The sequence below is a fragment of the Gobius niger genome (genome assembly GCF_951799975.1).
Source record: "Gobius niger genome assembly, chromosome: 15".
Lineage (NCBI taxonomy): Eukaryota > Metazoa > Chordata > Actinopteri > Gobiiformes > Gobiidae > Gobius > Gobius niger.
Window position 1 is genome coordinate 28656677 of NC_136866.1, and position 17088 is coordinate 28673764.

Here is a 17088-nt window from a genome sequence, read left to right on the forward strand (position 1 = left end):
GACCGTGCACTTCTCGGAGACCGTGCGGAGGCTCTGCTGAAATCGAACCTGTTCATTTTCATGGAGATGATTTGGAGACCTGGGGACGTCTCGGAGAGAGTTCAGCGGCGACTCAAGTCTCCAGCGAGTCTCCAGGCTAGTGAACAGACTTTGCACTGTACCAGAAGTGTCAATACAATGTAATAAGTGAACTTCTCCACTGTGAGATCAGTGAAGGTTATATTATCTTATCTTATCTTATCCTGTAAGTGCTGACCCAAGGCAAAAAAGAGGTATAGAGTTAATATGGTTATAAAATAGAATATTTCTGTGACGGGTGAATCTATCCACATGAAACAAAAACTGTCACAAAGTCCAGCGTCTTCTCTCTCAGCACAAACAAAGTCAGGTCACAAGACTGTCTCGTAAAGGCTTCCAAAAGTGGAGACGATATTCAAAACGATGTGTTTGATGTTGATCAGGTGAATGTTTTTATTAATCCAATCCCTTCCAGATAATGATCAATAAAAACATTTGGACATTTCTCTCCAAACCGGTGTCTCTGTCTCTGAGTTGTCCGGTGTGTCGTGAACAAATCCTCCGTGAAAGTTCTTCACAAACGAAACACCAGAAAACCTGGATTCACCTTGATCCACACAAAGATTAACTAATTCTGTTACTCGAGTAGAAGTTACGCAGTTACATCCTCTCCTCTGTGATGATGCAGCTCCAGTGTCTGTCCAAAGACCGCGCTGTTTGTGCTGTAACTAAATCCTAAATAAACTACGTCTAAAAATATCACAGTACTACACACACACACACAACCATGTACTTCTATCTTAGTGAGGACACTCATAGACATAATGTATTACCCTGAACCCTAACCCTAAAACCACACCTTGACCTTCAAAGAGTGAGGACCACCCAAAATGTCCTCACTTTCCATTGCAAACCTACCAAGACCCGGCCGTCCTCCTAAACTTACGGACCGAACAAGGACAACATTGACCAGAGCTGTTACCAAGAAGCCCATGATGACCCTGGATGAACTGCAGAGAGCTACAGCTCAGGTGAGGGAAACTGTCCACAGAACAACTATTAGTCATAACTGCACAAATCTGGCCTTCATGTTTTTTCTTTTTTTTTTTTTAATCCCACTGTCATTAAGCCAGATTTGTACAGTGTACGACTAATAGTTGTTCTGTGGACAGTTTCCCTCACCTGAGCTGCACTCTCCGCAGTTCATCCAGGGTCATCATATTTAGTCATTAAGGGAACATTCAGAATTCTTCACTGAACTTCTGTAGGGAATTGGTTGCACTAAAGGGAAAAGGGGGGCTGATATCTACTTTTCAGTTCTTTATTCATAAAAGAAAATCGATATCACGTATAAATACCATTTCTGTTCAATTAAATATATTTGTTTATGGTCCATAGAATGTCAAAATGTTGAAAAGTTAAATATATACTGATGCATATACCACTGTAACTCACTGCTGTCATTGATCAGGGACAGTGGAGGCTAAATACAACAATAGTCGTAAAGTATGAAGCAGAGTTAGTTCTAATGGTGATTTGAGTGAATGTAAAGCGTAAAGAGGGGGGCAGACCACAGAGGGATGGGGCACCCGGGCTCTAAAGTGGGGTAATCCTTGGCAGTGAGCGCAGGCTGAAGGCATGTGCAACAGCTGGGGCTCACAGTCGACTACGCAGATTCACAAAACCAACACAAACAGGGAGCGGCGTGCGGGTTTTCAGGCTGAACGTGGACGTTTCTCTCGTCTCGTGTTGGATTAAACTCGACGTGACTTAATTTCTTTGACTTTTCCGTTTTTCGGCATTTGGAAAACATCCGAAAGTTTGGAAGAAGTCGATCAGAAGCAAAGGTGGGTCAGCTGTTTTACTCCAGAGCTGAGTCAATTCATCACACGACTTTCTGGAAGGTCGTGAAGCGAATGGACTTTGAAGAGAAATTAAAGAGTTAAGATGTTGATGAAGTGTAGATGATGGTGAGTGTTTGGTTCCAGGGTCTGCGATGGAGGAGCTGGAGAAGCAGCTGCTTTGCCCCGTGTGTCTGGAGATGTTCTCCAAGCCCGTGGTGATCCTGCCGTGCCAACACAACCTGTGCCGCAAGTGTGCCAACGACATCTTCCAGGTAAAGTCACGTTAATCCAAAAGTGTGCCAACGACATCTTCCAGGTAAAGTCACGTTAATCCAAAAGTGTGCCAACGACGTCTTCCAGGTAAAGTCACGTTAATCCAAAAGTGTGCCAACGACGTCTTCCAGGTAAAGTCACGTTAATCCAAAAGTGTGCCAACGACGTCTTCCAGGTAAAGTCACATTAATCCAAAAGTGTGCCAACGACATCTTCCAGGTAAAGTCACGTCAATCCAAAAGTGTGCCAATGACGTCTTCCAGGTAAAGTCACGTTAATCCAAAAGTGTGCCAACGACATCTTCCAGGTAAAGTCACGTTAATCCAAAAGTGTGCCAACGACATCTTCCAGGTAAAGTCACGTTAATCCAAAAGTGTGCCAACGACGTCTTCCAGGTAAAGTCACGTTAATCCAAAAGTGTGCCAACGACGTCTTCCAGGTAAAGTCACGTTAATCCAAAAGTGTGCCAACGACATCTTCCAGGTAGAGTCACGTTAATCCAAAAGTGAAGTAACCAGATCACCACCAGTGTCATATAGAGTCACAGAATACTGAATACTTAGAATATATCGTAGTAGTAGCTTGTTGATGATTGATACCGACACAACTATTCACATTTTTCACATAAAAAGTTGCATAATGTACCTTTAAGAAATAAAACATGCACCTGTGTATTGCATTTGCGGCATTAACAATAGTCCTTGACCGATATGGGTTTTCCTTAGGCCGATACCGATATAAAATATGTTCCGCGGTGTAAAAACTTGTGACTGATTTTCACTGCAATGTTTCTCTGAAGACGGGGAAGTTGTGGGAGCGATTTCCAAAACAAAAAACGGGAAGTCTCTATCACTTTCGGAAATATCGGCCTTTAACCTCATAACTCCCGCCTGAACCGAGAGGATCTTTTTCCTCACGTCATCAGATTTTTTTTTTCCATAATTTTTTTGTTGGGTATTCAACTCATTTTTGCAACTTTTTTGTCTTTTTTTCGTCATTTTTTAATCTAATTTTTGTCATTTTTTTGTAACAATTCGTCACATTTTTGTCATTTTTTGTCAAATTTTTATCACATTTTTGTCACATTTTTGTCATTTTTTTGTCATTTTTTTGTCATTTTTTTGTCAATTTTTTTGTCACATTTTTGTCACATTTTTATCACATTTGTGTCATTTTTTTGTCATTTTTTGTCACATTTTTGTCATTTTTTGGTCATTTTTTGGTCATTTTTTAAATCACATTTTTGTCATTTTTTGTCAAATTTTTATCACATTTTTGTCACATTTTTGTCATTTTTTCGTCAATTTCTTGTGACATTTTTGTGACATTTTTGCCACTTTTTCATCAATTTTTCATCACTTTTTTGTCACATTTCCATAATTTGTTTCGTCTCAGTTTTGTTGCTATTTTCACAGCTTTTTTCCAGAAGCTTTTGGACTGGGGTAAAGCCAAACTGGAGTAAATGTGCTCGGTTCAGGTGGGAGTTAAGGGGTAAATCTGCATCATATCGACTCCTTCCTGTTCAGACCCTGTGTGAAGTGGGGCCCTATTGAACATGTTTTATTGATTTAATCCACACCTGGGCTCCTCCCCCTCCGTCTCTCTCAGGAGGCGAACCCGGTGTGGCAGTCCCGGGCCGGCTCCGGTCTGTCGGGGAGCGCCGGGGGCAGGTTCCACTGTCCCTCCTGTCGCCATGAGGTGGCGCTGGATCGTCATGGGGTCTTTGGGCTGCAGCGCAACCTGCTGGTGGAGAACATCATCGACATCTACAGGCAGCAGAACAGGTAGAATCAAACCAGGAGCAGGTGGAGCAGAGCAGGTGGAGCAGAGGGGAGGTGTAATGTTAGGAGTCTGACAGCAGGTGGCAGCGCAGTATCATTAAATAGTGTTTGACCTTCCATGTTCCACCAGACCCTGAAATGAAAAGTGAGCTGCTAAAAAAAGGATGGATATAGAGAATATTGAATAAATAAATAATAATCTTAGACTTTTAGGGAAATGCTTTGCAACTGTAGCTTAGAAACAAAAGACTAGAATATAATAATTAAGCAGAGAGGGTAGTCAGGCATAATGTTTTACGAAAATGAAATATATGGGGGGGGAAATAAGCCTGTGAATATGTACACATTTACAAGTATAAGAGATTGTCTGGTTTTATCTTTGCTCTGTTTTTATGTTTTCTGTGAAGTACATATTGTAAAGGACAATGAAATGTAGAGAATTTAACCCCTGAACTCCCACCTGAACCGAGCACATTTTCTCCAGTTTGGCTTTACCCCAGTCCAAAAGCTTCTGGAAAAAAGGTGTGAAAATAGCAACAAAACTGAGACGAAAACAATGATGGAAATGTGACAAAAAAGTGACAAAAACATTGACAAAAAAGTGACGAAAAATTGATGAAAAAGTGGCAAAAATGTCACAAAAATGTCACAAGAAATTGACAAAAAATGGACGAAAAAATGACAAAAATGTGACAAAAAAGGCCAAAAATATGACAAAAATGTGATAAAAATTCGACAAAAAAATTGCAAAAATGTGACAAAAAAAAATGACAAAAAATTGATAAAAAATGTACGGAATAAAAATTAAAAATGTGACAAAAAAATGACAAAAATCTGATAAAAAATAGACAAAAAAATGACAAAAAAGTTACAAAAATGAGTTAAATACCCAACAAAAAAATGATGGAAAAAAATCTGATCCTTTCGGTTCAGGCAGGAGTTAAGAGGTTAAACAAATGGCAGAGTTAGGGTTTGCCAGAGACAAAATAAGATTAAAATTTCAAGATTTGCATAAAGAGTGAACAGAATGAACAGAAACATGTTGTGATTCATCTTGAGCAGAAAAGAAGCTGAAACATGTTTTTGTTGCAGAGGAAAAGACGTCCAGGACACACTGTACAAAACAAAAGACTAAAAGTCCATTATAAGTGCTTCACCTTCATACAGCGGTTTGTGCTCGTGCTTCACAGCTGGAAGGTCCCGGGTTCGATGCCCGGACGGTCTGTGTGGAGTTTGCATGTTCTCCCCGTGTCTGCGTTTCCTCTACCACTAAAACATGTACAATAGGCCAGGATGAGCGTGTTGGAGAGTTGTGAGTGGAGGACGACGGCTATAATCCTGTGACCTGTGTTTACATGTGTGTGTTCATTACAAACAAACAACCAACAAACCAAACAAAATCACTAAAGCAGGTGCGGCACGGGGGCCAAATGCGGCCCTCAGACCACTTTTTGGCGGCCCTCAGGCTTGTTACATCACCAGAGATGCTCCTTTTTATTTCAATTTTAGTAATTCTAAAAATTTCAAACTTCAACATTTAAAGGATCTCTTTTTATTACATTCATTATGTCTTCTGGAATAACAAATTTAGTTTTTTAGGTTCTTTTTGAAACACACTAGGCAGAAACATGAACAGCTTTGTTTGTTTCTATAGTGTCTTTCAAAAAGAACATAAAAAACTACATTTAAAGGATCTGTATCTGCTATTTGCCAAAGTAAAGTATAGGCATTTACACCATGGCCTGGGTGAATACTGGATTCTGATTGGCTGGTGCATTATTTTGGTATAACCGCACATGTAGTCCGTAGTTAAATCACTGGGATATCACTCCGCTGTCGCCATAGCAACGCATGACACAGCTGAATCAGATAAAGGCGTAATTAGTGACTGACAGGAACGTATGAGATGGATTTTGTGTTAATTTCAACGTTTTTGGCCAAAACCAAACGTTTGCTAAATGAGGAGAGTGAGCAGCTAGGTTAGCTACTGCTAATAACATATGAGCTTTACATTTCTATTGAAAACTGTTCAGGCTATTCATCATTTTCAGGCGTACATAAAATGATCCTGCATTGAAGCATATTTGTCTGGATTAGTAAAGTCAAACATAAAGGTTTCAGTTGGGCCCAGGTGTGAGCGACTCCACCGCAGCTGTTTCCATAAACAGTTGAGCTGGTTGAGCTAGCTAGCTTTAGCTTCAGGTTAAACAGTGTAAAAGTGAAATAACTCCTGCCCACGAGTGCCGCATATCGGTGTTTACTTCCAGGGAAAAGTGTTTCCGGGTTAGTCCTGTTGTGTTGTGATTCTGTGCTGATGTTGTGTCGTTGAGCCTGACTGAGATCCTCGTAATAGCTGCGGAGAATGACTCGCTCTGAGACCAGCCTTCAGTGACCGGCTAATAACCCACACAAAATAGTCCCGTAGTCTGGCAGATTTAGTGACTTTAGTCAATGAAAAAAATCCATCCATCCATCCATTTTCTTCCGCTTTATCCGGGGCCGGGTCGCGGGGGCAGCAGTCTCAGCAGAGATGCCCAAACTTCCCGGTCCACACACACTTCCTCCAGCTGTTCTGGAGAAAAAAACATTTATTATAAATGTTACGTTTGGGACCCTGACCCTGATATAAGCGGATTAAACAACGAGTAGCCACGTTAGACGTTATAATGCACTTCCGCTGCGTGTCGTGGTGTTCTTGACTCTGCGTTGTGCATTATAACCGTCTAATGCACGGCTCCTCTTTGTTTAATCCCTACTTATATGATATATTGAACCTCTACCACTATGGAGCACTATTTTTTGTGATAAATATAAGTATTTTCTGGAGTTATTCTTCCAACCCGGAAGTCAAAACGCTTGGATTCAGTTAACTCCGCCCCCTTTCTCCGCTCATACAACTTTACCGTTGTAGAACTAGTTTCACTTTTCTCCGTGACATTATGGTTTGGTAAAAAAACAGAACAGGCGTGTCCAGAGTTAGAAAGAGCTCCTTCACAGCTTTCGGAGCAAACACGACGTCTGTTCAGACGCTCAGGGGGGCGTTTGTTTTCTCTGCAGGGGCAACGCAGACGAGTCGGGCACTTCCTTTTTTTTTCTTAGGACAGAAATAATATAGAATCAGGCCGTAAGCATAGAATTAAGACATTACATTACAGACGTCGAGCACTTCCGTTCCGCTCTGATGACACAACAGAGCAACTCAGTGGTTCACCAGCAGAGGGCGGAGCAGCTGCTCAGAGACCAGGATTCAGGAGGATTACTGAGAATGAAGGAAATAGCTTTACAACATGGTTAAAAGCTTGATTTTGCCCCTTTATGAGACAGAGCTGGTTTTAGGCATATATAAAGACGTGGCTCATGGTTTAAAGGGGGGGGGGGGGGGGGGGGGGGGTATTATGCAAAATGTTATTATGTAATTCCCTCATTAAAAACATGCCTGAAGTGTTGCCTTGGCACATTCACATATTTTTGAGTAATCTGTAAAAACTCTGATGGCGGCCATTTTAGGGATAGGTTTGCCTGAGTCCTCCTAGGAACGCCCCCACCTCCTGGAGACGCCTCCGAGCTTTCGTCACCAGCCGAGTAACCAACCACTGCTCCTCAGCAGAACCCCCTCCCCACTGATGCCACAGACAGCGTGTGGAGGGGGCGTGTCTGAAAGGCTCAGAGGTTCTTAAAGAGACAGAGGCCTATTTCAAGACATTCACTACAGCCATTTTGAGAGAGACATTTTATACAAGGCAGTTATTCTAATTTACTGCATTTACAGACCAACAGAAGGTTTGTCATCATTGTAGTGAGATATAGACTGGTGCTATGTGATTGGAAAAAGCAGAATACCCCCCCTTTAAACACACCCATGAAAACAGTTTGGACGCCCCTGCACTACAGAATCCTTTCCTTTGCCGCTGCTGTTCGCTGCAGCTTCAGTTTCAGATCTGACTTGGAGACATAATGCGTTACATAATCGTGTGATTCACCCGGAGTCGAGCGTAACGCGAGCAGCAGGTCTGAAATAACAGATCGGCTTTTTTAAACAGCGAGAGATAAAAGCAGAGTTTGGGAGTCCCCTGGTTTTAAACGAACCTCAGCGGAGTTCTCCTTTGTTTACCAGTATTTTTGGGATGACGGCGTTCGAGTGAACTTTCGCGGTGGGCGAGCGGCGCCTCATTAAAAACCTGTGAAAGTCAGGGAGGATTAGTAATGCTGTAGTACAAACTTCGGCACATTCAAGAGACAAACAGCCAAGTAAACAAGGAGGAAGCTACGTCAGACGCTCCACTTTCTTTCACAGCTTTTGTTTCATGCGGATCGGTCCAGCCGTTACAGAGACATTAACCACGAACCCAGTCGGAAATTCAGCGTTTTCATGGTTGCCACAGTTACCACAATATAATTACAACCACAGAAATGAAAAAGGAGAAGCGGCGTTCGATCCTAACGACAGACAAGTCGGCTCGTCCGTTAGCATGCTCAATGTGTTTTTCCTATAGCCGTTAGCCGTTAGCATTAGCCACCAAGCGATCCAGATGTTTTCAATCGGACAGAACAGACCTTGGCATGTGTTAAGATTGCGCCTTTCTCCAGATGCAAGTTTTTCCTTTTTATACTCACTACTGCCACCTCAGGTCTTACGTATAACTGCAGTTTCTACAGTAAAGGGATATTTCAGGATTTTTGACATAGGGCCTCATTTCCTAGTTATCCAGAGTGTTGTTGATTCATGCAGTCCTTATATTTGAAGAGTTTAGCGGCGCTAGGCTAGTGCTAGGCTAGTGCTAGGCTAGTGCATTATATTTAAATAGGGAAAACGTGGAAGAGCTTGGTAGCTTCTATCTTGACCTGTTTTGGAGCTATAGAGGAGAGAGGGAGAGGCTAAATGCTAACGCCGTCTGCGCTGTGTTTACGTGACTGAAGGCACGGGGGAAGATCAGACAGGTCCTAAAGAACTCGTCAAAGCTAAGGTAAGAACATATCTCAGTATGGAAAAACGGTGGCCTGTTCCTTTAATTGCAGAGGTCATGTGTCATTGTCACATGACGCGAGACATGTCACATGATATGAATCCACAATGAGACATGACAGGACAGTGGAGGTTTAAGTCAGGGTCATTGGCTCCCAGATGGAGTGTCAGTCTTTACCACAGAAACAATAGCCATTCTGGGTGCATTGGAGTGGGTTGGCAAGATTTGGCCCAAGCAGTCGTTGATATGTACTGATTCAGCTGCTGCGTTGATGGCACTGCAAGCAGGAGTGTCACAGGCTAGGCAGGATGTAATCTCCGAAATTTTAATGACGTTACATAGAGCTGAGGCGGCAGGATTGTCAGTGGCTTTCATGTGGGTCCCGGCCCATGTGGGAGTTGCTGGGAATGAGAGCGCAGACTCTATAGCGAAAAACGCTCTTAAACGGGAGAATATTACAGTGAGAACAACTTTAGGGTACCGTGAGCTGTGCACCATTATAGGGCAGGAGTTTCTAGGTAGATGGCAGAGGCTGTGGGATGGAGAGGAAAGAGGGAGGAATTTTCATTCAATTCAGAGTAGTGTTAAGGGGGGGGACACCACCTGGGGGAAAAGTAGAAGGGAACAAGTCATTTACACTCGGTTAAGGCTGGGTCACTGTGGATTTGGCCCAGACCTTGCACTCATGGGGAAGAGACCGGATGGACTATGTTCGTGTGGCAGGAAAACAGAGACAGTCCTTCATGTTCTAATGGAGTGTGTGTGCTACAAGGAGGAGCGGAGTCGATTGTTTAAAGCTGTGCTGAGAACAGGAGTGGACAAGATATCACTGAGGACACTCTTGGACCCGCGGATAAATCGAGAGGCTGTGATTGCGGCAGTAATGGAGTTTGTTTTCTCTACTAATTTGCATGTGAGGATCTGCCCGTGATGCAGTTCTGTTAAGAGACTGTGGAAGGCAGCAATACGCCTGGTGGCGTCTAGCCTGCCGGAAACGAACAAGAAGAAGAAGAAGAAGACAGGACAGTGGAGACAGATGAGTGTAGGCTTATCTTTACAAGGCAAGTGACAACCACAGGATATAAGAACATTGTAAAAACGTATATTTACACACCAATGTACATGTTACATATTTACATATTTACATATTTACATAGGATCAGAGTTACCCCGGGGTTGATAGAAGCTAAACATGAAAACTGTACTGTGATTGTTAGAACAAAACAAGGAAAACAGACACTGGAGTCAGAGAAAAGGTCTGAGATCAAACTCTTCATTCATGCCTTTGGGACTCATATTGTCCAATGTGTAAATCCAATAGGCCTCACTTTTTAGTAGTTGCTTGTTTATGTCGCCACCTCTGTTTGGTAGTTTGACATGTTCTATGCCCACATACCTGAGTGTGCTGATATTGTGTTTCGGCAAAGTGTGTTGCTACAGGGCCCCTAGAATCACTGTTACGAATGTTCGATCGGTGTTCAGTGATCCTCGTTTTGAGGGGTCTTGCGGTCTTGCCAATGTAGGCAAGCAAAATGTTCTCATCCACGGTCATTTGGACTCTTTTCAGCCTGATCGTGAGCTCGTCCTCTTGCTGATGCCGGTTGTTTTCTTCTCCCAGGCTGGTGAGTCTGAAGCGCGCTCCTCTGTCGCCTCAGCTCGTGTGTGAGGAGCATCCGGACGAGAAGATCAACATCTACTGCGTCCTGTGCGAGACGCCCACCTGCTCGCTCTGCAAAGTGTTCGGGCGACACCGCGACTGCGAGGTGGCTCCGCTCGGCAACGTCTACGTGTGCAAGAAGGTACTGAGGTTATGCTTTGTTTAACCGCGGGAGGGAACGAGGAGCCGGGCCCCGGTCGAGGAGCAGTTGTTGGCATTTGCTCATCTCTCACTCTCTGAATCACCGCAGCGTCCACATGAGTAAGAGCCGCCACATGGTTTTACATATTCATCTGAAATCACCATAAAGCACAGAAAGAATCATGATATTTACGCTCAGCCGACGTCAAGCGCAAGTCATTTTTAAACCAGGAACAAACCAGGACTAAAGCTCTGAGCCAGGAGAGAATCTCTTGTGAATAAAAGAGGCTGTAACTCTCTGACAAATCATTTCAGTGCATTTAGCTTTGACTCTAGTACGAAAAGCATTCACCTGTGTGGCCTGCTCCGTTGTTGGGCTGAGTCTTGTGCTCTGTCAGGTGAACCCCTTAACTCCCACCTGAACCGAGCACATTTCTCCAGTTTGGCTTTACCCCAGTCCAAAAGCTTCTGGAAAAAAGGTGGGAAAATAGCAACAAAACTGAGACGAAAACAATGATGGAAATGTGAGAAAAAAGTGAGAAAACATTGACAAAAAAGTGAAGAAAAAATGACAAAAATGTGACAAAAAAATGACAAAAATGTGACAAAAATGTGATAAAAATTTGACACAAAAATGACAAAAAATGACAAAAATTGACGAAAATGTGACAAAAAAAATGACAAAAATGTGACAAAAAATGACAAAAAAACGATTAAAAAAATGGACGAAAAAATGACAAAAATATGACAAAAAAAGACAAAAAAAAAAAATTGGACAAAAAAAGACAAAAAATCTGAAAAAAAAATGATTAAGAAAATGACAAAAATATGACAAAAAAAAAGATTTAAAAAATTGACGAAAAAATGACAAAAATTGGACGAAAAAATGACAAAAATGTGACAAAAAATGACAAAAAAATGACAAAAAAGTAACAAAAATGAGTTGAACACCCAAAAAAAAATGATGAAAAAAAAAATCTGATGACGTGAGGAAAAAGATCCTCTCGGTTCAGGCGGGAGTTAAGAGGTTAAACTAAAAACTTTATTTAGGCTGTTCCACCGTGAGTTAACCTCTTACCCCCCGCCTTAACCGAGCACATTTCTCCAGGTCAACTTTCCCCAGATGTAAAAGCAGTGCCCCTGGACTGGCAGAGGGTCGGAGGGTCGGAATCACCCTCCTTAGCCTCCCCGGTAAGGTCTACTCCAGGGTGCTGGAGAGGAGGATCCGGCCGATAGTTGAACCTCGGATCCAGGAGGAACAATGCGGTTTTCGTCCTGGTCGTGGCACACTGGACCAGCTCTACACCCTTCATCGGGTGCTCGAGGGTTCGTGGGAGTTCGCCCAACCAGTCCACATGTGTTTTGTGGACCTGGAGAAGGCGTTCGACCGCGTCCCTCGTGGTGCCCTGTGGGGGGTGCTCCGGGAGTATGGGGTCCGGGGCCCTCGTGGTGCCCTGTGGGGTGGCTCCGGGAGTATGGGGTCCGGGGCCCTCTGCTAAGGGCTGTCCGTTCCCTGTATGAGCAGCAGGAGCTTGGTTCGCATTGCCGGCAGTAAGTCAGACCTGTTCCCGGTGCGTGTTGGTCTCCCCCAGGCCTGCCCTTTGTCACCGGTTCTGTTCATTACCTTTATGGACAGAATGTAGGTGCAGCCAGGGGCCGGAGGGGGGCCGGTTTGAGGACCTCAGGATCTCGTCTCTGCTGTTTGCAGACGATGTTGTTCTGTTGGACCTTCAGCTGCTCTGGGGCGGTTTTCAACAGGACACAAGGATAAGATAAGATAAGATAAGATAAGATAAGATAAGATAAGATAAGATAAGATAAGATAAGATAAGATAAGATAAGATAAGATAAACCTTTATTGATCTCACAAAGGAGAAATTCACTTGTTACAGTCGGTGTTACTTCACAGTCTTATTGTACAGTCTAAATAAAGCTGACATCAGTTTTGTAGGTCTTTTAAATGAGGTGTTACATTGGACTAAAGCAGAGGTAGGCAACGTCAGGCCCGGGGGCCAAATCCGGCCCTCCGACACAGAACCTCTGGCCCTCAAGATGATTTTGAGAAACACTATTACACAAATCACAGAGTACTTTTAACATTATTAGAGTTAAATGGGAGAAAATAAGGTAGAAATACTGTCAATGCACCCAATGAGCTCATAACACTGGCATCTGAAAGAACTGGAAAAAGAATAATCGTTTTAAGGAAGAAATGGCATAAATCTACCTGAATTAAGAGATTAAATCTAAGGTTTGAGTTGATTTGGTCTGGTCTTACATGAGATAAAACCTCTAGTCGTTGTTATTCTCTTAATTCAGATCATTTTGTGTCATTTCAAGTGAAAAACAATTATTTGATTACTGATTCCAAGTGTTTTTTATTCCTGTTCCATTGGCGCTATACCATTTGTATCTAGAATTAGTTCAAACCGACTCAAATTCAACATAGAAGAACTTTAATTCACGCAATTTTAAGTCATTTATCTCATAATGGTCATTTTTACAGTGTTGTGCTTTACTTTGGGCGAATAATCAGCGGCTTCGGCCCTCGGTCTCTTTACAATAAAGAAAATCGGCCTCCGCCAAGAAAACGTGCCTACCCCAGGCCTAAAGGCTGTAAACTCCAGTCGAGAAGCTTTTAGATTTGGGTAAAGCTGAACGGGAGTAAATGAGTTTGGTTAAGGTGTGGGTTAAGAGGTTGATGGAGCTGGAGGATCTCACAGTCGAGTTCATTCTGTTTTGTGTCCAGTCTGAGCTGAGTGACGGGATCGCGGGGCTCATCGCCACCAACGACCACATCCAGGCTCTGATGTTGCAGATGGAGGACGCCTGCAGGACCATAGAGGTACATAACTCTTCCTCCTCCTCCTCCTCCTCGCTGACCCTCCTGCGCCTCCTCAGGATAACGGCGAGAGCCAGCGCGAGCACCTGCGCCTCAGCTTCGCGTCGCTGGAGCGGCTGCTGGACCAGAGGAAGCGGCGCCTGGTGGAGCTGATCACGGAGCACCAGGACGAGCAGCTGCGGCACGTGCGCGCTCTCATACGGGCGCATGGCGGGCGGCTGGAGGGCGCCGTGGCGTTGGTGGAGAGCGCCATCCAGACCATGGACGAGCCGCACATGTCCACCTTCATACAGGTCACACACTTCGGAAGTATCTCTGACAAAACACAGGGTTCAATGACATCATGCATGGGTCCAGCCGCCATTTTGAATACCGTAGAATTATGCAGTACTACAACATGTAACAATATCTCTACTCAGGAAGAAAATGAAAGACGACTGACTGACAGGAGCATTTTTACATACTTGTAATCATTGCTTAAGGAGAAAACAGTTAAAACACGCACGTTTATGTGAAGAAACCAGCAAATGCTCTGTCTGACGAGATACAGCAGGATTTACTAAAGATCTGCTTCACTCCGAAGACTAAATGAACACATCAAAGAAGACACAGAAAACCTTTCTCTGTGATTTATACAGTTTGTCATGTCAACAGAGTCTCAGTCTGAGTCTGTGGCTGCGTCCGAAACCATCAAATTGTAGCCTCTAAGCACTAACACTAGCAACTAACTCCTCAACCTTTCATGGGTCGACTGTTAGATCTGTGCAGTTAGTGAACTAGAGCTTCATCACTCTTAGGATGTTTCGTAAAATTCGTAAAAACGTAAAATAATTGAAAACTTCCAATCCTTTTCCCCCTCATTTTTATGTCAGTAATCTAGACAGCGTAAATGAGGCTAAAAAGCGAGCTGTGAGCTATTTGCAGCTTCATCATGTTTTTATGAGGAACAGCATTAGGACCAGAGGGAGAAGGTCAAGCTCCTCGTGCGTCATAATGAAGTTTAATAAGTGGTTGATATTCCAGATGAAGGACCTCAGCTGGTCACGGTTTATCGCAAACTCTGGCCTTTTCCAAACGGAGCGGGTTCATTTTACTGAAGGACATTTGCATTTTGAGTGAGGTCGATCATTAACTCCGCTTCTCTCTGTGTTTGTTTGTCCTCTCGCAGACGGCCAAAGACGTCCTGGAAAAGTAAGTCCCCGGTCGTGGCTGAAACCCGGACTGAACCCAGACTAAACCCAGACTAAACCCGGACTAATCCCGTGTTTGTTTGGGCAGGATGGCGGAGTCCAGTCGCGGCTGTCAGCTGCAGCGGCTGGAGCTGGACTTCGGAGACATGAGCGGCTTCTGCGTGGACACGGACGCGCTCACAGACATGATCCGGAACATCCACTTCAGTCACGGTGCGTCCTGAACAACAAGAGAAAAACAAACTCAGACGAGAACCAGGCCAGGAGAATCCACGCTCGGCATTTCCCTCCTGCGCTTTACAGATATCACTATGAAGCTCTAGATTACTGACATGAACAAGAATCTTATTTATTATAAGATGGAGAAGGAGATGAAGATATTCAGCTGGTTGGCGTACGATCCAAATTTAAAATCAGGGGTTATGAACTTTAAGAACTGGGCTAAGAGAGGTCTGAACATACTAAGCAAGTTATTTTATTAGTTTTCAAAGCTTAAGGCAGAATTTTGATTTGGAACATCAAGACAAAAAATTGACGAAAAAATGACAAAAATGTGACAAAAAAATGACAAAAAAATGACAAAAAAATGACAAAAATGTGACAAAAAAATGACAAAAATGTGATTAAAAAAATGACAAAAAATGACAAAAATGTGACAAAAAAATGACAAAAAAATTGATAAAAAAATGACGAAAAAATGACAAAATGTGATAAAAAAATTACAAAAAAGAGATCAAAAAATGACAAAAAATGACAAAAATATGACAAAAAAATGACAAAAAATGTATTAAAAATTTACGAAAAAACGACAAAAATGTGACAAAAAAATGACAAAAATGTGACAAAAAAATGACAAAAATGTGACAAAAAAATGACACAAATTTGATAAAAAAAATGACAAAAATGTGACAAAAATGTGACAAAAAAATGACAAAAATTTGATAAAAAATTGACGAAAAAACGACAAAAATGTGACAAAAAAATGACAAAAATGTGACAAAAAAATGACAGAAAATTGGATAAAAAATTGACGAAAAAAGACTTCTATGTTTTAGTTTAGTTTAGTTTTTATTTATTTCAGTCAGGATCTTCACACAGACACGATTGACTACAAAACATAAAAACACTGAAACAAAGACTGAAAAGGGTTTTGGCTGAAGTGAAACACTGATCTAAAGCCAAACCCTTTTGCAACTTAATAGCAACTTAGAGTAAACAGCAGTTTTACCGTCTGCAAGACGAGGACAAAATGATTATGTTTCTGTGTCAATTAGTTACAAAATTAATTCTCACAAGTCACACAACAATAATGTAACGTAAAGACAGAATATAGTGAACACAGGAGAGTTTATATGTGAGTTAGCGCTAGTACCTTATTACTACTCATTACATTAGATTTGAACATTTTTTTGAAAGCGTTTAAGGATGTTGAGTTTTTTAAGGTGTCATTCAGAATATTCCAGACGTTTCCTCCTCTGACTGAGACACATCTGGCTTTGGTGTTTGTTCCAAATGCACTTTTCTGATAGATGTGAGTTCCTCTGAGATTATAGCCAGTCTCTCTGAGTTTAAACCTGTCTTGAATACATTCAGGAAGCTTATGGTTATGAACCTTATACATAACAATAGCCGTGCCAAGATCAACTAAGTCGTGTCGTTTTAGTATTTATAATTTAATGAACAAAGGATTTGTTGGGGCAAAATAATCTGCACAGCTGACTATTCTGACCGCTTTTTTTTGTAGGATAAAAATGGGTTGGATTGTACTTTTATAATTATTTCCCCAGAGAACCACACCATCATTTAGGTATGGAAGAATGAGAGCATTGTATAATAAATGGAGTGATTTTTGATTTTACACAATATGCCAGTTATTTTTGATACTTTTGATTTCACAAAGTTTACATGCACTTTCCAATTGAGTCTTTCATCAACATGTGCTCCCAAAAGTTTTGTTTGACACACCCTCTCAATTTCCATTTGCTTGATTTTTAGTGTTGTTGGATTATCCATTCTCTTATTACCGAATATAATATATTTTGTTTTATTCACATTCATTGATAATTTATTATAGTCAAACCATCTATTTAGTAATTCTAGTTCCTTTTCAACTGTATGCATGTATCTTCAGGTTAGAGCCCATCATCTAAGTTATCCAAAAAATGTGGGTTGTGCATGTAGGAACAAAGGAGAAAAGTTGATATCTGAACTGTATCCAATAGGAAAACCTCAACACTTTATATTAGAGGTAAATGGAAGAAAGAATTATCAGTAGAAAAATATGAAGACGAATGGAATGACATATGTGAAACTAAAAAATGTGGTCAGGTTTTTTATAACACCAAAGATCAAGAAGGCGACTTTATCAGTGTGTCAGC

The 17088-nt window shown here is 42.0% G+C and overlaps 1 protein-coding gene across 1 annotated transcript; it reads left to right on the forward strand.

The window, feature by feature from the left end:
- Window positions 1-1980: 1980 nt before the first annotated feature.
- On the forward strand, window positions 1981-14715 carry trim54 (tripartite motif containing 54; the record flags this gene model as incomplete). The annotated part of the gene is made up of 6 exons (XM_079572513.1): window positions 1981-2134; window positions 3744-3919; window positions 10499-10679; window positions 13428-13523; window positions 13580-13813; window positions 14689-14715. The coding sequence occupies exons 1-6, from the start codon at window positions 2015-2017 to the stop codon at window positions 14713-14715; spliced, it is 834 nt and encodes a 277-aa protein (XP_079428639.1). The 5' UTR covers window positions 1981-2014.
- Window positions 14716-17088: the final 2373 nt, after the last annotated feature.